Raw genomic sequence first — 22,205 nt, forward strand, 5'->3', positions numbered from 1 at the left:
TTCGCCTCCTTTTGATGAAGGCATTCATACATTAAAATCAATGGACTTTGTTCTTATCCGACAGCCTTATATCGTCTTTGTATTAATCTATTGCTCTCCTTAAGCGGCATTGCTGTTACTGGTCTGCCCGCCCCTATTCTCACTTTATGTGCCTTCAAGAAACTAGCCTCCGAAACTAGCCTAGGAAACTAGCCATGCGGCTGAAGTTAAAAACGTTTTGGGCTAGCTTTCATCCACGAAAAGGCAAAGAGGTTCAAGAGAAAGCTGAAACCAAAGTAATTCAGGAGAGGGAAACCCTTGACGAAGAAGACAGTGTAGATGTAAAATTACTACTTCTTGGTTAGTACCGACCTTATATTGCAAAAGTAGGTCCCGAGGCCATGCTAGCGAAGTACTGAAATAGTCTTTATACTAGGTTCTGGAGAGAGCGGAAAGACCACCTTTGCGCAGCAGATTCACCTAATCCATCAAGGAGGATATGAGAAACAAGCCCGGCAGAATTTCCGGTACAAGATTTTCTACCATTTGAACCGCGAAATTTATTGGATTTTACAGGCAATGTCACCATTGGAAACTGTCTTCGAAAACGACGACAATCATGTGAGTCCGCCAGTATTGTTAATTAATATTTCCTAGTTTTAATTGTGTTACTATAGAGACTCCTTGAGATGTTTGATTTGTATAGTACTAAAATATTCAATTTTGATTGGGATCTCAATCAACCTATGTCTTTCGAATATTTCCATGCAATCAAAAGTCTGTTGTCGGACAAAGGGTTTCAGTTGGCTATCCTGAAAAGCCGACAATATACATTGGATGGTCTTTAGTTAGTTAAACCCGACCGCGTTGTGTCTCGAATTTTTACTAAATTCTAAGTTTCCTTACAGACCTCGACCGGCTAGCTGGGGTGGACTACCTGCCTACGGACCAGGATATTTTACACGCCTACACGGTAACATCGGGAATTAACCAAAATACGATTAATTTTGGCAATTTCGTATATAATGTAGTTGAAACTGGTGGGGCGCGCTCAGAACGGAAAAAGTTAAGTTACGTCTGCGATAATGTGGATGTAATAATATTCTTTATTCCACTCAGTGCGTATAATCTTACTTTGAGAGAAGACAGGGCCGAGGTAAGCTTCTCGTTAGTTAACTATATAGTAACTTTAGGAAACTTATCAAGATCTAGAATAGTATAGTCGATGCACTCGCATTTTTTGGATCCATCGTTAATTCAAAGCGGTTTGTGAATACCACATTCGTCCTATTCTTTAACAAATTGGACCTTTTCCAGCAAAAGCTCGTCTGGGGAATCCCAATCAAGAAGTACTTCCCAGATTACCACGGAAAGAACACTGATGTTCACAATGCATTGGAGTTTTTTATAGAGAAGTTCCGTAAAGTCGTCGACAATCCAGCTAAGGAGCTTCACATCCACATCGGCCAGGCAACGGATACCGATACAGCAAGGAACATAATGGCTTCCATTCAGGATCTGATGATAGAACCCAATTTGTCAAAGCTCAAAGCTTTTTAAACACGAGGGTATACTAAGCGTCGCTTTTTCATCCAAAACGCTGCTACGAGTAGACCCCGGGATAGGGCTGGCAATTGAGGTTGAATTTTTCGAATTTTTCGAATTTTTCGAATAAAACTTGAATCGAATGAATCGAATGTTCGTATATACGATTCAAGGAATTCTAGCTTCTGATTCGTCGGATTCGAAGCTTTTAAAAGTCGATTCGAAGAATTTATTGAATCAGCCTTGAATTCTTGACTTAAATATCTATCTACTCTGACAACACTTCCTAGTATTATTCGACTTGTAACTCTCTGCAAAAACAACTCTTATACTTTGTATAGAATTTAAGTTCTTAAATATAACTATATTCTCAATTAAATTTTTACTTATAATTAAAAGACAAGATACTTAATACTATAATATTATCTGATTTATATGAAAATTATTTCAATCGACAGATATCTATCTAGTTAATTAGAATCCTGAATTTTAAACAATTCTATTAATTTTTATATTATAGAAAAAATATTAAAATTTAAAATTACTAACTTTTAGTTGTGACAGTTCTAGAGCGACGCTCGACATGTGCGCTTACCTACACTTACCGATCACGTAACCTACTTCAGGGGATATATACCCCTGGAAAAGTCTCTTCTTCTCTCCTTAGCTTAATATCTTCGTACCTACGTTTAGAGTCGAATAGAGAAATAGTTCTTTAATTAAAGTACTCCTATTTATATTCGTGATATAATATTAAGCTTATTTAACTCCGTTTTTAGAAGGACTTGAAATATATCCCACCTTACTACACTTTACTATCTATCCGACTACTGTCGAGGAGTAGAGAGAACTTTTAAGACTCTCAGGAGGAATCGTAGATAAAACAACCAAAAGAACGCAGCCAAGGTATAAGGATCAATTGATCGATAGGCGCAGTATCGGATCATCGTTGTTTAGCTATCTAGCCAAAGAAGTCTAAACCGTGGTTTAGTATTCTTCTAGAGGAGGTGAATATTCAGGGCGCGCTCAGGCGGGGGTATTTCAGAACGACTAATAGTTACAAGATCTAGTTATTATTATAAGTATAGTAAATTAGGTTTGAATTCGTAATTATCTCAACTAGCTAGCTTCTCCTTAGTCTAACTATATTCTAGTAAATTATATGTGTTTTCTTCTTCGTCATATAAAAGGGAGAGTAAGAGCTAAGAGTTTATATACTTAAGTAGCTTATTTATCTATATACTAACTCTAGTATAAATAGAAATACAAAAACAAAGTAAGTAATAAGTAGTCCTTTAGATCCCTACTATAATATTAGTAAAGAATAATAGGTTATATAAGTAGTCGCTTACTTATACTATTACCCTCGTCTCGCTAAAAGCAGCGCGTTAGGGTGAGCGCCTGGGTGACGGTTTTGCACAATTCTGCTGTACTTAGGCGCCAATATAAGTTTCTGGCTTATACGAATACCGGCATTGTAGTGCGTAAAAAGATTTAAAAATTATGGTTTTTCTTGTTCCCTCATTTCTACTTGTTTAGTTGGTAGAGCAAAGCAACAAGTAGCTCTCATCTATATAGACAGGACCCTAGACAGGTAGTTCCAGCAAGGAGGTAGGGAGAGACCTAGAAAATTTTCCCTAAAGAATGGCTTCTTGAATTATAAATTAATACCTCACCCATTACTTGCAATCGTTGCAACGCTTAAGTGTCAAGGACGATGCCTCTTATAGTCCTTCTGTTTGCCTTCAGTCCCAAATTCCTCTAACGAGCTTCAAGTGGCATTCATCTCATGCAACCCCGGAACCATATTCGTCGTCGCAGGCATCTCGTGTACCGACTGCTGTCCATTCATCTTCCCATCCGCTTCAAAAGCCGGCTGACTCCTATCAGCGTCCATCGGAGGGGAAAGCTGAGCCTCTTTCCTTTTCTTCCTCCTGCGTACCAGCAGCCACGCAACCATTATCGCCGCTGCGACAGCGGCTACGACTCCTATTCCAACCCCTGCTGCAGCGCCTTTTGATAACGAACTCTTCTCATTCGAAGTATTTGCTGGAAGGCTTGTTGACATTGGGGCAGAGCTTGTTAACAAGCTCTCGCTAGTCGGAGAATTGGAAGTCGAAGGCATCAATGTCGGAACCGACAAGACGTTGAATCCGTTCACATGCATCCCATATACAATAGTTGGGCCAGTGGAGACGGCCGTTGATTCTACAACAGTGGTAGTAGCTATTCCCCAAGGACCCGCTGGCGTTGTGGACTGGTAGGTCAATGTCTGACCAGGTATCAGGAGGGAGGTACATTGTGATGGGAATTTCGCCTTGCCCGTAAGCGGTACGTTGAGTTTATAGCTTCTGTGAGAGAGAACGGGTGTCAGCTCATTACATACGCCTTGTACCGTGAGCAGGGGCAAGAGGGAAAACGTACGAGGGACAGCATAGTACCTGTTGTGTTAAGGAATTCACAAGAATTGTTTGCACAGCGCTGTAAGCAGCAGGGCAAACAAAGGTTGGACCAAGGACTGTAGTAGTTTCTGTATTAGATTGGTACCATGAAGATGTCACCTCGGAGGGGAGACACGGTATCGCAGTTGGTACAATGGATTCGCCATAGAGTGGATCAAATGCGATTAGATTCCCTCCTAAGCCAGCACGCTGTGCGTATATTTGCGACGAACAGGCAGCAATTGAAACCCATGGTGTGCTAATAGGGAGCCAGGCTGTGATAGTTCCACTAAGGGTCTGAACTGATTCGGCAGGAAAGGAGGACGCCATGAGCAAATCTAACGTAGAAAAGCAAACTGTGACCAGCTATAGAGGGAAGGAAAAGTGCCAAGAGGGGAAACAGTCAAGTGTTTACAAGCTAGATAGAGCAAAACAATAACTATGCTTAAATTTTCTAGCTGAAAGGGGCATGACGGATCCGGCCGAAACACCAACAGTTGATCTATCCATTTAGGAACGTATCTTGGCAAGCTAAATGTTGGTGTTTCGGGTCACTCGTATCGGACTGTGATACTACCTCGCCCGCAGAAAAAAAAAACACGCTCTGGCACTGAGATTAGGAGCTCACCGCCGATAGGATGTGAATTGGAACCATGGACAGTATCACGCAGCACTTGTAGCTCTTAACTCGAGAAACAGTCGCCCTCCAGACGCTTTAGGGGTAATTTGAGGTCATGAATGCTATAATTCTAATGAATAAAATCCCAAAAAGCCTACGGATGCTTGACCAGAAGGTCATTCGTGGCCATCGCATATTCTGGGCACCACTCCGTCACTTTACCTATCTTATCCTTATTCCATCTTTCTACTTGGTGAAATCCCAGGGGTCTGTCATTCCATATTGTTTCGACTGCAAACTTTGAGGCGACTTCTTTGGTGGGTAAGCGTGCTCCATTCTCCTTCATTTTGTGGTAGAACCACTGATCCTCGAATTTCAGACATGGTTCTTGGGTGACACACGGTGCCTGTGTGATTTTTCCCTCCTCCTTCTCTCCCTGCCAACTAAATGTGTTGACGATGTCGAGTATCATAGACCTATTCCGCAAAGAGAAACCCCCGTTATATCCTTCCCCATGCCCATCCGGTGGAGTGATTGGCACGTCGATTGGTGCCCCAACAAAGTCGTATTCAAGAAAGTCCTCAATTCGGATCTCAGAATTGGAGCAAATAATGCTGTCGGCTTGGAACATCAAAACATGCCCTGCCGGAGCGAGCTGTTCCCAAAGCCAAGGCTTCGTAAGAAATTCGGATACAGATTGGTGCTTTGCGAATTCCACGCCCTTTGGCAATGGTCTGATCGATATGCGGCCCTCTTCGACCGCGCGACGAAAGGCTGTTGAATTTGGGTGGCTAATTACAGATGTATAATATATTATCGGCCATTCAGGACCAAGGACTGAGGCAAAGTGCAAAAGGAGAGGTACGATATTGCCAAGGGCTCGGTCTTCGATCATGACAGCGACATTTTTTGAAGCCGGTATTTTCGATGACGATGGCAGAGCGTGGGAAGTAGCGAATTCCAAAAAAGGGGCTCGCAAAGAGTAGATAGCGGTCAGGGCGACGAGGATGAGGATGGCGATAGGTGCAAGGCTGTACTTTTTGCTCCAAAGCATGGGTAAAGGCATCGCAATATCAACTTCGAACGGCAAGAGAATGAAGCCATCGTTGTTGATCTGGACGGAAGACGCGAGGACATGTCCTGAGCTCCAAAGAGTTCCAACAATTAGAGTGGTTGGCTTGAAGGATGCGAGGACGCGTGAAACTCCAAGGGGGTTCCAACAGTTGGTTCCAATAGTGGGTGGAATGAGGCTGGTGTGGCGCGACTGCAGATCCCCTACCACAGCCCACCAGTACAGTAAGATTGCGGGGCAAAACTTTGACTGGGATATAAAACATACGGTAATACTACGTACGTACTACGTAAACGATTTAGATTTTCAGAGTTGAATTGCGAGCTCAGAAAAGACGGCACAAAGGAATTTCTTTAAGTAGTCGACAAAGAAAGATATACAAAGATAAGATTATAATACCGCTAGTAGACCGAGGAATAAATAGAATAAAGGTAACTACATAGTCTATTAGAAAAAAAAAATTAGCAAAGGGCTAGAAGACGAAAAGAATACAAACACCGCGGTAAGTCATTCTCTTTGGGAGCGGGCTAGGGCGGCGTTACGTCGTGAAAGAATAGAGATATGTTTTAAGGGACTAATAATACGTTTTTATAGAGCACTGGAGGCCCTACTTAAGCTTTCTACGAGCCGACTAAATCTCCTTAAATATAGTCATATAAAGTTGGGTTGATTGCGAACACGGCGGTGATGTCGAAATGTAAAGCTGCGAGGGGGGACGGGGGAAACACGAAACGGGGTGAACAAATATGCGGCTCTAGAAATGAATACCTAGAAGTCATTTAACGAATAGGGGTGATATATTGGGGAAGTGATTAGAACAGGGTGGAGGAAAAGTAGCAATTGGAATGCTCTCCAAAAATTCATGGGACCAAGATTATAGGCCTCAAAGCACCACAAACGCCGTTGGCAAATCGTCTCAGAAATCCATTCCGTTTCCTGCCAGTTCCATGGTGCAAAAGCCAAAACAGTAGAAATCATTTCTTCTGCTCAAACAATCCGGATAGTGTGCCTCTTAGCCCTTGCATCCCAATTCCCATCTGGAACTGCGAGTTCGTCTCCCGAGAGTGCAAGCACCCGTTTCTGGCCGCTTGAATTGTAGGGCGGGATTTTAGTAGTGCCAATGCGTCTGAAACTTTTCGTCCACATGCTTTCTTTCTTTTCTAATTGCAATAGAAGGCATATCAAGTATTTTTCGGAATCCGTTTGCGCTGGCAGGCAGTACAAATTACCCTCGGGACCAAAGATATCGAGGTCGCTATTTGGACTGTCCAAGAACACATTGCTGTACCACTCGCCGGTTAGTCCGTCCAATTTCGAATCCAATCTCCAAGCATAGCGTGTGGTTTCTTTTCTCTTAAAGAGGTTGCTCGACACTATCTTCGGGTCTTTTCGCATTTCAATCTTCTTCAAAATACCTTTAACTTTCACATGTCCGCTCTGCACTAACCCGAACTTGTCAGTTGTGTCCGGCGGCGGGAGCACATGGTCTTCCACTACTTCAATCAAAAGACCCTCGTTGGTAATTTCGCCGTACAATATTCCCTGTGGCGCATCGACTGCAGCCCAGGAAAACGAAGGTGCTCGATATAATTCCGGGCGTTTAGAGGGGTAGTTAAATACTCCGTTCTCATATACTGGATCGACTCTCCACAGAAGTTGACTTGCGAGGTATTCCTTCCATAGACCTGCAACATACGTCTCACCGACCTCTTTTGACATCATCTTGGCAATCCCCGAAAGAGCGATGAGCCTAATGAACCAGGCAGTCAGCATTTGCTAATCAAGAATATCTTAAGAGCAACGGAAAGTACAAAGTCGCGGCATTAGCAAAAGTCGCGAGTAAATCGAGTAAAGGAGACAAAGAACCAATTATGCTTACTTGTCGCTAGGGTTTGTGAGCTTGGTCTTGGAATAAACTTCCACCACACGTTTCCAGCGCTGATAGACAGCAATACTAGTACAGAGATTCTGACCGTTGAGTTCCGGTTCCGGGAGACCCTTCAGTCCACGGCTGGGCACAACGTCACTCCTGTTGAGGCGATAGCTTGGTAGGCCGTCTCTGAATGATTCTGAGGCATCAAGCTTGCCACACTCCCAGGCAATTTGGTTCTGACAGAAATGTAGTACTCTCGGGGCCATGAGTCTTTCTTGAAGTACCCATGCTCTTCTGTTTACAGGCGCATCGTCCACATTTCGCTCCCAGAAGGACAAATCAAGAACGGAGCAGCGCTTGATGGGGTGTTTGTGGCTTTGCTTGTTACCCGGAATGCCGTCAACGTTCAGGTTGATTTCGTCTTCCCATAATTCCCGTGGCTCCCGATCGAAGAACAGGCCCTGCTCGCTGTCTGTGGCTGCAGTTGCTGATATATTGCAGTAGGAATTCTTGTATATTTCGTACATCTTTGCAGATTCGTTGAGCCAGTCTCTCCGTTGGGCATCGCTTTGACCTTGGATAATGCACAGCGAATCAATCCAGATATATCGAACTTTGCGTCCTAGCCTGCGCGCGAAGCTGATCGCATGGCGAAACGTCTTGGGCAAGGTCTCTAGTCGGATACCTTTTTGAAACTCCGAAATGGTCCCCTCTTCAAGCCGCAAAAAGTTTGCCTTGCCCCAGCAATGGCTCAACGTCACGTAAACATCCCCTTTCTTGGGTTCGTCCTCGTTCGTTACCACAAGGCGCACCTGCTCAGGATTCACGCGCTGGCCGGGCTTTCCCGAATCCGCCACGAGGCCAAGGTCGATTAGCCGTGTTGGATACCAAGGGTTTTGAGGGTCTATCCCAGGGCATGCAGCATGTTTCTTGCTGCCATCATGATTCTTTTTGTATAAGCAATCATGGATCCAACCCCTCGCTACTTCGAGGACTTCGTCCGACGACGTACTGGCAGAGAATGGAGTATGAAGGAGACCATCGTCTCGATCCCCTTGTTTCCGAAGTCAGCATTTCATACTATCAAATGGCATATTGGACAATCACCTGTTTGTTGGAGAACGAATGTTCCTACCCTTTTGTAATCTTGCGACTTGAAGTCTAGCCGGTATACGCTAGGTTCGGTCTGGACATATATCTCAGATAGGTAGGCGCTGATTAGTGGAATTCGAGCCTTGTCGAGATGCATTTGATGCCGAAATACATCGCCGGAGAGGAACCCAAGCAACGCTTCACCTAAAGCATCTATAACACCCTTGCGATCCTTTTCCTCAACTCGTGACAATTCCAACAATATGCTTCTACATATAGCGCAGCTCATACCCGCAGACTTTTGCAACTCCACGCGATTGACCTGGTGGTCAAAATGCAAATCAAACGTGCCCCTCCATTGACTCCCCTGGTGTCCGCGCAGCACTCCATAACATACCGCACAAATCATGCTGGACTCCTAAACATAGAATCTTGGAACTTTTGTTGCAAAGTGGGGTCTGTGATGGGAAAAGCGAAAAAGCATGATTGCCAGAGCACTGCCCTTCGTACATACTGCCTCACCATGGTTGTTACACCATCTCCGGAATAGCCAGGGATCTGCTTACTTCCTAAATTATCTCCAACAAGCACGCCGCTCGCAACACAGCATCGACTTGTGGAACAGGAAGGATTCCAAGGTATTTGTCAGAAATTGAAATGCGCCCTCATTGGTCTAAATTCAGGGGGGCGGCCCGGCTAGGCTCGTGCCGGACTGCCGTATGCCCCCTAAAATATTGGATTTCAGCACGCCGACGTAGTACTTAGTATGTAAATAACTAACTTGGTTTAATTCCTATAAACGAATAGATCGTACTGTATGGTATTAGTTAAAAAGCAAATTAAAACATATGCTTAGGATAGACTTACAGTGCTACGTAGGCTTGAGTCTTGACGCAATGACTCCTATGTTGAGTGCTGACATTGCTGAGTCTCCGACCTATCAACTAACAGAGCGCCCCCCCCTTGAGATGTTGTGCTATTATGCAACTGTTGCCTGAACCATTTGGGGGGTTGGCTCTGTTGATGTTGGAGTAGTTGATAAAGCACATGGATAGCGTTTGCGACCCAGAGATCCATAATCATACTTTTCCCTCCCAGGCTGAGAGACTTCTTATCGCAAATTTTTCCGGCACAGTTCAAAGCAGTTGATAAGCCATGGATGTAGATGCCAACTCTTTCGATTTGCCGGGCTTCACACCTCCCGTGCCTGTCAGGTTAACCAAGGACAGTAAGTACTTTTCCAGGCAACTGATGGCCTATTCGGGGCGTATTCTCGAGTCCTACTCCCAATATCTTATGCGGTGCTCTATTGAGGCATTAGAGCTTGTAATCCCGGAAACTTATTGGTCTCGTTTCCTCTTCCCTCCCGGTTATGTACTGATCGCAAAATTTTACCAGTCACCAAAGAACAGCTTTTGGGATTTCCCGCCTTCAAAACATGGGCCAAGACCATCAAGTCCTCTCTCGCCCTTCAATACACAGAAGCGGAACATCCGTTCAAGAACGACCCTTACACCTTGTGGTCGGTGACTGTGCAGTCAGTTGACTACTTTGGTGGGACAAGGATTGGTTTCGTAAAGATGTCCGCCGACGTCAGAAACAAAGAAGGGTATCTACCAGGAATTGCATTCCTGCGTGGTGGAAGCGTTGGCATGCTTATGATTCTTCGACCAAGTGACTACAAAAATGAGAGATGGGTCGTTATGACAGAGCAAGCCCGAATCCCAGCTGGTAGCCTGAGATTCATGGAAATTCCAGCTGGAATGATGGACAAGCACGGAACCTTTGCGGGCGCTGCAGCCATCGAGAGTAAGTGGGGGCATCGCCCACTGAATTTTGAACTCCAAATACTGATTCTGAGGCTTTGCAGTCAAAGAGGAGACAGGAATTGAAGTCAAGGAAGACGATCTGGTGAATCTGACTGAGCTGGCACTAGCAGAAGCAGGAGTCTCGGAGCCCTTGCAGCAGGCTATGTATCCTAGCCCAGGAGGATCGGATGAATATATTGCGATCTTTCTTTGGGAGAAGGTGCTGGATCGACAGGAGATAGAGGACTTGCGGGATAAACTCACGGGACTAAGGTCGAGAGGGGAGAGAATCACGATAAGATTGCTCGACTATGAAGAGCTATGGAAAGTGGGAGCGAGGGACGCTAAGACGTTGGCTGCTTGGTCCCTTTATGAAGCTCTAAGGAGGGCAAGACATAATAAACTACCGAATGAGCGTATATATTAAGAGCTGGAGGGAGAAGGCCAACCCAGATCTCTTTTCTTGTTTGAAGGGTGTAAAATTTGTGGGGTAGGCGAAGGGGCTTTTTTTGCCAGCTGCACGGCATTGCTAGAGCAGCCACACTATTATTTAGTGGGTCCTATTTGTTGAATACGCAAATTAACTTTATCTAATCCGTTTTAGTTATCTCTACGTTTTCTAGGTCGAAATAACAAATCTCGTAGAGTTGCTAGATTTGAGCCTTTCTATAAAATTGATAGATAAGTGAGGATCAAACCAGCGAGACTAGAACCTTATAATATAAGTTCGGTAAGGTTTCGAACGTGAATAACTACGGCGAGCGTGCCCTAGAGCTTATTTTATCCCTTGCTTTACCATTTACTTCCTCGTTTTAAGAACTTTCCCCATCTGACCTTGCGACTTACTTTTTGCCCTTGCTTTTTTTACTTGCTATATATTTTGTGAAGACTACTAAAAAGACGAAATCTCCATTGAGCTGCTTCAAGCATTTACTCAGTAGCGCTGTTTGCGGCCCCAACGATCAATAGCAGCTCAAGATGTTGCCGTAGCGGGTTCCTGCAAGCCCTTATTACAAATGTGCTTATGGTGCTTCCAATCCATCTTCTGGTGCTCTCTGCCACAGTACCGCTGAATCCGACACACCGCACACACCGTCAAGCCCGGCGCTCCAACCTTACACGAAGAAACGCCGCAGACCAAACTATCCTCCTGCATGGTCCTTATCTTGGCAATTGATGTAGGATCCATGCCTTGAATCTGGTCCACCAGCCGTTCCGCCGCATTACTTATCGTCCTGACGGGACTATGACGATATGTCTTTTTCCAGGTGCGTAGGTTTGGTATAAGCTCCTTGATTCGCGGGTGTAGGGACTCTATCTCGGCCGTATATAGAAGCATTGTTGACAAGAACTGCAAGAGGCTGCCGAAATCAGCGTCGAAAGTTGCGGGAGGGAAATGAGCGCCCCCAGGCCTCTCGACTTTCTTCATGTCATCTAGAAAATCGGGCAAGAGAAACTTCTCGATAACACCGTTGACGAGAGTGGGGTATGCCGCGACGCGTTTGCAGACATCGGGATTGGAGTTGAGGAAATTGAGGAGGCAGATGGCAGTCGAGAAGTAGTACTGCGGCAAAGAGGGATCGTGAAGGGTAGGGTCGTCGCTGGTTTGGTATTCGAGGAGAGCGGTGAGGTATTGTGAGGCGATCTGGGCCAGCGCGTGGTTCTGAGCAGTTCGTGGTAGGTGTTGAAGCACGCCGACTTGGTTGGATAATGGGACGTTGACGGGTGGCGGTGGCAGGGCCGGGTATTTGAGAGCAGCGAACCCTATCGTGTGAAGGGACATGCCATTAGGAAAGGTTGGAGGTGCCATGATTATAGACGGTTGTGGGTGGTGATGGTGGTGGTGGTGGTGCTTGGATGGTCCGCTACAGCACAATATTTCGTGCTCCGTGCTGTATGATAAGAAAACGTGTCTACCACCTACCTTATTACAATACTACACTCCCGACAGACGCATCAGGTACAGGTTCAGGTACAGGTACAGTAGGACTGGTGGGAGATAACTATCCGAGCACTAATAATTGCCCTTTAACAGCTGTATTATTATTGGATGCTACCATGCCGTAATAATCACCTTTAAGCAGCTTCAAGATTACTCTCCGCACTTCTGCTTGGTACCGCTTCTCCCCGACCTTCTTCTTTCGGGGATCGATGCAGGGGCACAAAAGTATACTGGGCAACTTTAAGAAGGTTGACATATAGAGTATATGATGTGCTTGCGCAGATCGTCGGGATTAAGCAAACCCTCGTATAATGCTGGACATATAAAGAGAAGCTTGACCCCGCAGATGGGTCGTCCGGAGACCTCCCTTGGTAAGTACTCGAGTAAGTTAATGCGGTTTTCTGCGCCTTGTAGCTTCAAGTATATTGAAGCAATATCGCGAGATCGTCCCCGCCTTTTCTTCTGGCGACATCTGTGCGCTGCTCTGCAAACTTTACGTTTGCAATTGCATGTTACTTGACGACCGGCCATAATTAGAAATCCCCATCTAATTTCCCGTCCCTGGACAAAAGCCGTGGCTTCGGTGCTCGCAAGATGATCTACAAGTTTTATGTTGTCTATACCCTGCTCGCGCTGGTGAGCTCGACATTCGCTCTGAGTACAATTGAATGGCGGGTAAAGGTATTTCCACTCTTTAAATTCTTTTTGCTTGTGTACTGCAGGTCATTAACTTAAAATCTAGAAAAACACATTCAATTCTCGCAGGCAGCTGGAAACTCTCCACAAAAAGCCTACACAAGCTCCGCGCAACTATCCTGAGTACAATTTGAAAGTGCCGGTGGACCATTTCCACAATGATTCCCTTTACGAACCTCACAGTTCGGAGACCTTCAATCTGCGATATTGGTTTGATGCAACCTACTACAAGCACGGCGGACCGGTAATCGTGCTCCAATCGGGAGAAACATCTGGCGAGGGACGCCTGGATTTCCTTCGGAAAGGGCTCCTGCATGACCTAGCTGTTGAAACGAACGGTATTGGCGTCGTGCTCGAGCATCGGTACTATGGAACAAGTATTCCCACACCTGATTTTTCCACGGAGAATCTCAGGTTCTTGACCACCGACCAAGCGTTGGCCGACCAGGCGTACTTTGCTAAGAATGTGGTATATCATGGCTTGGAGCATCTGAAGCTTACTGCACCCCATGTCCCTTATATTGGATACGGGGGCAGTTATGCTGGGGCATTTAATGCATTTTTGAGGAAGCTGTATCCTGATGTCTTCTGGGGTATGTTCATGATCATATACATATGCCCCTTTATTTTGGTAGAGACTTTAGAACTAACTGAATGAATAGGAGCCATCTCTTCCAGCGGCGTAACTGAGGCTATTTGGGATTTTTGGGCATATTTTGAGCCAATCCGCGTTTTCGCAGACCAAACCTGCGTCTCCAACACACAGAAGATCACACACATGGTAGACAACATCCTTCTCGAGCTTAATGACCCAACCACCACCTCAGTGCTCAAATCTGCATTTGGCCTGCCAAATGTTACTCACGATGACGACTTTGCCTTCGCGATAGCAGCCGGTATTGATTCTTGGCAAGGAAAAAACTGGGATCCAGCACTCAATGACCCAACCTTCGATGAATTCTGCGCGGCCATCACATCATCATCTGCCGAATATAGCCCCAGCGAATCTCTGAACTCGACTGTCCAAAGCCTCCTGAAGAAAGGTGGGTACGGCTCGGAAGCCTCTTCGCTGACACTTCCACTACTCAACTGGATCGGCTGGTTACAGGATAAAGTATTGGTTACTTGTGCTTCATCAACACAAGACTCATGCTTCGGTACCCACAATATCACTCACTACGCCCAAGACGACATCAAACAAGACTGGCGTGCTTGGCCGTATCAGTATTGCACGCAATGGGGCTACCTGCAGACGGGGTCTGGCGCACCTGCGGACCAGCTGCCCCTTGTATCACGTACCGGCACCCTCGAGTACAACAGTGTGGTATGCAAATTAGCATTCAACATCACCACGCCTCCAGACGTGAACGCTATCAACAAATATGGCGGATTTGGCATTTCGTATCCGCGCCTTGCTTTCGTTGACGGGGAGCAGGACCCCTGGCGTCCTGCTACACCGCATGCTAGTCCGTTCAATGCTACTGCGGCGAACCGTACAAGTACCACCTCTGAGCCGTTTATTCTAATAGCCGGCGCAGTGCATCATTGGGATGAGAACGGATTGTATCCAAATGAAACGAATAATAAGCCTGGGGAATTGTTGCCTCCGCAGCCCGTACGAGATGCGCAGAGAGAGGAGTTGAGGTTCGTCAAGGAGTGGCTGAAAGAATGGAAGCACCACAAGTTAGGGGACAGGGAATTGAGAGCGGAAAACTGAAATTCTTGGAAATATAGCCTAAGGATGAATGAGGAAACAAACACGATCATAATGTAGAGGCAGAAAGTCAATGTCTAATGTCTCCTCGCGGAATGAACGCATGTTGTATTTTTGGACCAAATAAAACCTTCTGACCAGAAAACAACGTATCAAAATATTCAGAGGGGTTGCATACCTAGGTACATCTATATTTGCCCAATCCTCCTAATCAAAATTACATCGAAGACGGAAACTAATGAGACTCGAAACAGGTAAAAGAAGTCCATTGTAATCATTGACTTGAATAGCCAATAAAGAGCGGGAAATATATTTATGAAATACAGTGTATAAAACCCGGTAAGTCGAGGTAACAAACCTATTCGAGTCTTGAGCAAAGAGAGCTTGCTGCACTTCAGTAGCTAAGGCTTAGTAAATATAGATCAACTCTAATATGTCGGTCCATCAGAATCATCGTGGTTACTCTGTGCTGCAATGAGAAATTCGTCGTAGGCTTGAACTACTGATAATGATCCGTTGCCATTTAATGTTGCAAGCCGCGGAGTGCTTGTGTACCCATTCAAAAAAAAGTTAAGATTAGTACTAGAGTAGATTTTGGAAAAAAAGGATTTGGAGAGTCTTGCTGTGTAGAAAACGATGACAGAGAAACACTACCTCAGCTAGCTAAAAGCCTATAGTTCCTTACTCACACCTGGGATAAGTGGTATGGCTAACGCTCTCTATGTGCCGCTAAGCAACGGGTTTGTGAATACTTGCTAGCTATATCTGATATAGCATGAGACTTGAAGAATCACTTCCCAACAGGCAAAAGCGAAGAAGCACTAACATGCCTTTTATCTACCATCCATCATATCCATATACTACCGTCTCTTCATACTGTCCTTGGTCCTTTGGTGAAAGAAACATTTTTGAGATTTTCGATCAGCTATTACCTGCATCATATATATAGGATATTTAAACTATGCACCCCCATCGGCATCTAGGGGTGTATCTGTATGGCGAACATTGAACAGGGCGCCGTAACGCTCTTCATATTTACCTTGCCTCCATTTCTTTTTTGACTCCTCAGCTTTCAGCCTAGCTTCATCTTGCCTCCTCTGCAGCTCATCTTCATCTTGCTTGCTTTCCAGCTCAGCTTCGGCACGGTTCTTTCGGGAAGGGAACTGCAAACGGCTATTAGCGTTTCATATGAACTACTAACGGGAGACATACCCCCGCTAATTGCCTATTCCAGTCCATCGCTCCAGACTCTTGCCTCTCCGCTAATCCCCTGAGATAGTCGTCTTGGTTGCGGCTTAGCAACCAAGTGAAAGGAGTCCATGGCGAATTTTCAGTGAATTCGGAGCCAAGGGCGCTGTCACGCTCTGAAATAGAGCCATCAAAACGCTTAGTATACCTGCCAGGGCGAGAAGCAGATTGGAGAGCACTATGGCCTGAACCATCCCCAAGCCAATAGTAGGACCGGTTATGCAAATTTGTGGATGTGACATATCCAACAAAAGAGCAGGCAGGGTCATCCTCAAGCAAGTCCCATATACATATTGGAACTGATAAAAGAACAAGAGCAGAAAACCCGGTATACACAGCCTCCACAGTAGCATACTCTACAAGTGTAGGGCAAGCGGACAGCCATCTTTCACAAGTATCCGAGTTCAACGTTTGGTGTGTTTCCAGCGACAAGGATATAATGACTCGTGGCAATTTGTAATATTCTTCATTTTTGTCATGTACTGCTGTAGGAATGAGTGGTGAATATGTAGATTGGCCTGGGTCTTCGCCCTTTGATGGAGACTCTTGTATACCTGCAATCGGTGGTTCGTTCTCGCTGTCTAGTGTTACCCTTCGTCCAAGCTCGATGCTCAGATGTCTAGGATCTGTTGCTGCAAGTATATGGATCGGGGTTCTCCGGCACTCGAGTTTTATTTTCTTACCGCGGCGGGATACTTCCGGCTTTTCATGCTTGAGCACCAAGAGGAGTTGAGTGTGAAGCTGTGCAGCTGAGAATGGACCAGAATTTTTCCAATCTGTAAGAACCTCGATCAAGGCGTTGGTGAAGGAGTGGCGGCCGGGCTGTGGAGCAATACTTTCGAATCCGCAGGCGGCTATCGTCTCTGTCACGGCAGATCCAGCCGTTGGGGCTGCACTTGCGGCGGCACAGCAATCAAACAATAAAAGAACGTCAAGATTCGCTTGTTCGAAGATGGTTTGGATAGCGGACCATTCAACCGAAGCGTAAGAGGGGTCTGATTTACTGCGGATGTGTAAGTTTTGGGACGTCTAATTATCCCAGCAATCGTCATAAATTATACATCACCAGTGGTGCATGGGGTCTAAGACTGACTAGGAAATCGTATCGTTCCCACTAGAGAATATTCCTTGCTAGGTAACGTAATTTCCTTTCCTACATGATGAATTTAAACTGGTAAAGAGGCTGCTGCTAAATGCACTGTGGATGTGTTGATGGAGAATTGCCCGGGAAAAGGGGGAACAGCTCTGAAGAAATATGGCGACGTACCAGCACCAGGTAGACTTCCGATCAGGGTTTATAAAGCCATGACCAGCGTAGTACACAATCAGTAAGTCACCTTGATCATTATGCTTTTTCACAATGTCAAGTGCCCTAGCCATGAGTTCTAGATGTGCACTTTTAGTCGGGATCAACCATCGTTCCGTGTTGTATCCATAACACATGAATACCTTCTCGAGGTCATCAACTTCCCACTCGACGCCCATCTCATCATCTTCCCATCGCAATAGAAGGACCGAGACCTCTCGGTATCTTGATTGATCATGCCATCTATTCGGGAATGCCCGGATAGCAGCCTGTTCGAATTAGTTCCATATTGATACTCTTATAGGATTGCACTTGCATCTTGAAGGTTTTCTACGAATGTCTCCAGGTCCTTGATATGGAATGGCGATCTGCTAGTGTCATGTGTAGCTGATGGAGGTGTTGAAAGAGGTGTTGAAGACTCGCGCGTGTCAGCCGAAGGAGACCTATTATATTGATATTTAGACACGTACAACAACGGACTTTGCATTGCTACCCTCAGAGCTGCTTTCCGATGAAAGAGTGACGAACGGCTGTTCCATCGTCGCCTGTGCCATCGTCTCCTCAGCCTTGCTAGGATGGTCTGCTGAAGGTGGAGTTCTGATGATGCGGTTCAAAGCCGAAGATATCTAAGAATGTAAAGTATCACCAAAATGTCTGAAACTCCCTCAGCAGATAATGGATACAGACAGGAGGAGTCGAATTACTTTAAAATATGCAGGAGCGGTGAAATATAGATGGTGTTTGGTCACCAGCACGTGCATCTGCACCGGTGACAGAAAGGGCAATACGGTAGAGCCTTGTTGATATGGTGACGCTGACTGGTCTAGTTTCGAAGTGGCGTTGGATCTGAAAGCCCGGCTTGCAGATAGGTGAGCTTGACCTCAAAATAGCAGTTTAGGCTTTTGCCGGACCTATCTGCACTGTTGGTTTTGGGTTAACAGGAGTCGCACCCAAGTTCGTTGTTGCCCCTATTTTCTGGACGCAGATTATCCACATTGTAAAGATTATAATCGGGCATACACTTACTTACCAAATCTATCTCAAAAGGACAAGCAGAGAACTATTGATTGAATGCCCTTAAGTCGGTATAATTTGACATTATCTAAGACAAACTCAGCTTCTCCAGTCGATTCTTTGCACCTTCCACCAGCGCCGATTCGCGATCCAACAACGTCATTATCTGAGCCACCTTAGCTTTCCTAACTCCCGATGGCACCTTGACACTCGGTGGTGTAGGACTCTCCCCCATTTCGGATAGGTCTTTCGCCTGTTCTAGAAGCTCGTCCTTCAAGTGGGAGACCTCTTCATATCGTGCCCACGGCTCCTTCGCTCTCCCCTGTGAAAGCTCGTCCCCTTCCCCTTCGCCAAGAACTTTCTCTCGGAGGCTGGTTACCTCTTGAAACCACTCAGCTTCCCTATCAGTCAATTCACGGCTAGTTCCCTTGCTAGCTTTTCGTTTGACCCTCTCAATTCGTTCGGCCAGTTCTTCCTGCCGTTTCGCTGCTTTTTGAATCCGCTTCTCTACGGCTTCATTAGTAGAAATAACCGGCCCATCATCACAGTCGTCATCCATAGTCACAGCTTCCACACGACCGGCCACCTCATTGAGTTTCTTTATATGACTTTGTAGCTCAATCTGCAACCGCTCACATTTCCGAAATAGCTCCGCGGCTGCGGTTCCAAGACGGTGAGTTTCCTCGCTGAGGACCTTGTGTGCGTCCGTCATTATAGTAAGGGTTGCAGGTGATAACTTGATTTCCTCTTTCAATAATCTCTTGTACTTGCTGTGTCTCAGCTTCTCAAGGAACGATGGAAGCGCCGAGTTCTCCTCAAGGGCATGTGCAGGTTGGTATACAGGTCGCGGCTCACACAAGATCAATGGCTTGTCAGGCTCTGGGTCGTAAGTAGGCGATCGAGACCGACCCATCGGTTCAAATTCTTCAACCTCTGGCGTTTCGAAAGTAACCGCAATGGGTCCATATGGAGTAGCAGTGAGGAGGAAATACCCAAGATCCGGGTCACGAATGAGTGTACTGGCACTCAAAGGCGATGAGTGGTCATTGGCTTTCTGGGTATAAACCCGCTCACGAATTGACCCATGCCCCTTAGCAAGTAAGTCGATACGGAAGTCAGTCCCAGCTGTGCCATCTCTAAATTCGGATTCCAACCGATCGACCCACGGCGAGAGTGATATGAACGTAACGCTAGATGTGTCGGTAATGTAAAAGGAGTATCGCGAGTGAACGTCTTCACTAAACATTGGCCAATTTCCCTCCCAAACTTCTTCGTGCCGGGAAGTATCCAAAACCTGGAAAGTTAGGAGTGATGGTGGATCAGCCTCATCTGCGAGTCGGAAGTGTTTGGATTTGCTGCTCGTGGGGAGCCATTGGGCTTGAACACCATCCAAATCTAGACATATGGAAAGTCGTCCACTGCTTGTGAGCAGGCAGACAATACTGAGGGACAGGCCCCCTTCGTCGATCTCGTCTAGTTCAATGTCGTCTTCTTCCCCAAACATCAGTTGTTCGGAATCCATTCGTGCACCAACCACAAGGATGTCTGTCAAAAGACTGTCAAGCTCGTCCTCTGATTCATCAGGAGCCAACTCCAAGTCGAAAGGTCCCTGGAGCCTAGGAACCTTGCCGGGCTTGGTTGGTCTAGTATAGACCTCTGCTACTGCGTAACCGAGAGGTGCTTCAACATGCATTGGTTCCTGGACGTCTAGATCGGACATCCATGCTAGTTGCTGTTGGGCCAACCTCTTCTCGGCATCGGGGATACTTCTGTCATCTTCTATGGCAGCAACCTTTGCGACAATCGAGATAGATAAGGACGGTATCAGAGTTGGAGGCGGCGAGAATTTGTCCGGGAGAAGTGGGCAAAGGGCGTATACATCGCCTTCCCTCATCGCTACCCACAAAGTCATGGGGGCCCATCCTCCACTCCCGTTGCCACCGAAGCATGCTGAAGCAACCTCCATCTCAACCGAATCGGGTGTAAAGGCTGTATTCCCCCCAGTCACAGAAGCGCCAAAGTCTTGGTCTAAGGACGTTCCATCTGCTAGCTTTTTGAGATCAATAGCAATAGTAGGTCGGTCGAAACTCCAGCGATCAGCAGTAGATAGCTCCCAAACGCGTACGATAGCATCTTCAGTCACTGTCACCAGACATGACCCGTTTACTCCGAGTGGATGCCACAAGGCTGAAGCTATGGAGGGCTGGGTTGTGATATGGGTTGTTGGGCCTAGCGTGTATGATTTCAACCGCATGGGACCAGTATCGGGTGCGGTAAGATGCGACGGGTCTGGTAGAACAGCAATATGAACCGTATGTGTAGTGAGGATCGCAAGGTAGTTCGCATGTGGGGAGATGATCAGTTGTCGAATATCTTCACCTACATGGGTTTTGATAGTCTCAAAGTGTTAGAATATAGTCGGAAAAGAACCAAATTGGAATGCTCACTCTGTAACCTTGAGCATGATCCTCATCGTATTGTGTGTCTTTCGACGCTGTCTTTCCCTTTTGCTGTGATTCCTCCCATGCTTCTTTGAGGTAAACAAGGTCTGCCCATCGTATTTCCTTTCCAACAGCTATGAAAACCTCTGTTCCCCGGCGTGCAATCGTTCGATGAGGTCCGGGCTTTGAGTTACCCTTTCGACTCGTGCTGAATCCATTCGAAGAGGGTATTTGAGTGCCCGGAGCGTTTGCGGCTCTCGCAGTAAAAATCTCATGGCCTGGGTTTGGTTTCGATAGCCAAGCTGGCGTATAGCCCACAGCTCTGGGCATGGTGAAAAGACGAGCGGATTGAAATTTGAAGATCGAGGAACGCTCTGGAAGCTCTGGTGTATAGGTTCTTAAAGCAGAATCATGCAGTGATCAGCTTTGCGCCAACAAAGAGCGATCAAAAGTCAGCTGTTGGTAAAGGTTTGTTGTAGCTTTTGGTTGCCGTGCCTGAGCAACGCGCTAGCGCGTGGTGAATCGCCAAAGGGCTCCCAGCCTCGCGAGCCCAAGCTCAAAGCTCAAGCACCTTTGCCTTCGACACCACAGCAACAATAACGATGCCGGGAGTAATACGGAACACGGTTGACAGGCTCGACAAGCCTAGTGCATACTACCAAAGCAGGGTAAAGTGCCTCTACAACTCTGTTACATGCGCTTCTGCGTTTATATACTTACGATATCCTACCTTTAGAACAAGCGGCGCAAGTACGATCGAGAAAATGAAGATCGGGACGCAAAAGAGAAGACCCCGGAGGAGCCAGCTGAGGACCCATTGAAGGATGCTACGACTCTTTACGTTGGCAACCTGTAAGGATATTCAATGCTGCCCAATTGCGAAGACGGAAGCTTACAAGATCCGTAAGATCCTTTTACACGACGGAGGAACAGATTCACGAACTATTTGCCAAATGCGGGGAGATCAAGCGATTAATCATGGGCTTGGATAGGTTCAACAAGACGCCTTGCGGTTTCTGCTTCGTGGAATACTATACGCATCAAGATGCCCTGGATTGTATGAAGTACATTGGGGGCACCAAGCTGGATGAGCGTATCATCCGGACGGATCTGGATCCCGGATTCCAAGAGGGAAGGCAATATGGGAGAGGAAAGTCTGGCGGCCAGGTGCGCGACGAGTACCGAGAGGAATACGATGAGGGTCGAGGTGGTCTTGGTCGAGCTATCCAAGCAGAGAGACTTAAGGAGGAAGAAGAATATGGTAAGGGCAGATAGAACCTATGCATTTGTACAGTACAATTCTCAGAAGATTGGTGGCGTCTCGGAAAGTGGAAAGGAAGTCCGCATTGGCTTTCTAGCCATGCTCTTATTGAAATCCATTTTACAGTTCAGTTCGATTTAGACCTGATAAAAAC

At 46.2% G+C, this 22,205-nt stretch overlaps 9 protein-coding genes across 9 annotated transcripts; 4 read left to right on the forward strand and 5 right to left on the reverse strand.

The window, feature by feature from the left end:
- Nucleotides 1–194: 194 nt before the first annotated feature.
- BP5553_07473 (uncharacterized protein) lies at nucleotides 195–1,539 on the forward strand (the record flags this gene model as incomplete). The annotated part of the gene is made up of 5 exons (XM_032016096.1): nucleotides 195–339; nucleotides 416–600; nucleotides 657–826; nucleotides 877–1,135; nucleotides 1,192–1,539. The coding sequence occupies 5 exons, from the start codon at nucleotides 195–197 to the stop codon at nucleotides 1,537–1,539; spliced, it is 1,107 nt and encodes a 368-aa protein (XP_031867327.1).
- Nucleotides 1,540–3,295: 1,756 nt separating this feature from the next.
- BP5553_07474 (uncharacterized protein) lies at nucleotides 3,296–4,295 on the reverse strand (the record flags this gene model as incomplete). The annotated part of the gene is made up of 2 exons (XM_032016097.1): nucleotides 3,296–3,875; nucleotides 3,949–4,295. The coding sequence occupies 2 exons, from the start codon at nucleotides 4,293–4,295 to the stop codon at nucleotides 3,296–3,298; spliced, it is 927 nt and encodes a 308-aa protein (XP_031867328.1).
- A 443-nt stretch (nucleotides 4,296–4,738) lies between these two features.
- Nucleotides 4,739–5,650, reverse strand: BP5553_07475 (uncharacterized protein; the record flags this gene model as incomplete). Its single annotated transcript, XM_032016098.1, has 1 exon — nucleotides 4,739–5,650. One exon carries the CDS (start codon nucleotides 5,648–5,650, stop codon nucleotides 4,739–4,741), a length of 912 nt encoding a protein of 303 aa, XP_031867329.1.
- Nucleotides 5,651–6,643: 993 nt separating this feature from the next.
- Nucleotides 6,644–8,778, reverse strand: BP5553_07476 (uncharacterized protein; the record flags this gene model as incomplete). Its single annotated transcript, XM_032016099.1, has 3 exons — nucleotides 6,644–7,406; nucleotides 7,536–8,583; nucleotides 8,637–8,778. 3 exons carry the CDS (start codon nucleotides 8,776–8,778, stop codon nucleotides 6,644–6,646), a joined length of 1,953 nt encoding a protein of 650 aa, XP_031867330.1.
- Nucleotides 8,779–9,776: 998 nt separating this feature from the next.
- Nucleotides 9,777–10,856, forward strand: BP5553_07477 (uncharacterized protein; the record flags this gene model as incomplete). Its single annotated transcript, XM_032016100.1, has 3 exons — nucleotides 9,777–9,849; nucleotides 10,020–10,430; nucleotides 10,492–10,856. 3 exons carry the CDS (start codon nucleotides 9,777–9,779, stop codon nucleotides 10,854–10,856), a joined length of 849 nt encoding a protein of 282 aa, XP_031867331.1.
- Nucleotides 10,857–11,402: 546 nt separating this feature from the next.
- Nucleotides 11,403–12,239, reverse strand: BP5553_07478 (Uncharacterized protein; the record flags this gene model as incomplete). Its single annotated transcript, XM_032016101.1, has 1 exon — nucleotides 11,403–12,239. One exon carries the CDS (start codon nucleotides 12,237–12,239, stop codon nucleotides 11,403–11,405), a length of 837 nt encoding a protein of 278 aa, XP_031867332.1.
- Nucleotides 12,240–12,965: 726 nt separating this feature from the next.
- BP5553_07479 (Uncharacterized protein) lies at nucleotides 12,966–14,784 on the forward strand (the record flags this gene model as incomplete). Its single annotated transcript, XM_032016102.1, has 3 exons — nucleotides 12,966–13,052; nucleotides 13,114–13,660; nucleotides 13,730–14,784. The coding sequence occupies 3 exons, from the start codon at nucleotides 12,966–12,968 to the stop codon at nucleotides 14,782–14,784; spliced, it is 1,689 nt and encodes a 562-aa protein (XP_031867333.1).
- A 956-nt stretch (nucleotides 14,785–15,740) lies between these two features.
- On the reverse strand, nucleotides 15,741–21,120 carry BP5553_07480 (uncharacterized protein; the record flags this gene model as incomplete). The annotated part of the gene is made up of 7 exons (XM_032016103.1): nucleotides 15,741–15,944; nucleotides 15,994–17,032; nucleotides 17,297–17,604; nucleotides 17,806–17,961; nucleotides 18,257–18,303; nucleotides 18,449–20,747; nucleotides 20,797–21,120. 7 exons carry the CDS (start codon nucleotides 21,118–21,120, stop codon nucleotides 15,741–15,743), a joined length of 4,377 nt encoding a protein of 1,458 aa, XP_031867334.1.
- Nucleotides 21,121–21,392: 272 nt separating this feature from the next.
- On the forward strand, nucleotides 21,393–22,065 carry BP5553_07481 (Nuclear cap binding protein subunit 2; the record flags this gene model as incomplete). Its single annotated transcript, XM_032016104.1, has 3 exons — nucleotides 21,393–21,458; nucleotides 21,527–21,642; nucleotides 21,699–22,065. The coding sequence occupies 3 exons, from the start codon at nucleotides 21,393–21,395 to the stop codon at nucleotides 22,063–22,065; spliced, it is 549 nt and encodes a 182-aa protein (XP_031867335.1).
- Nucleotides 22,066–22,205: the final 140 nt, after the last annotated feature.

Source organism: Venustampulla echinocandica (genome assembly GCF_003357145.1).
Source record: "Venustampulla echinocandica strain BP 5553 chromosome Unknown scaffold_6, whole genome shotgun sequence".
NCBI lineage: Eukaryota > Fungi > Ascomycota > Leotiomycetes > Helotiales > Pleuroascaceae > Venustampulla > Venustampulla echinocandica.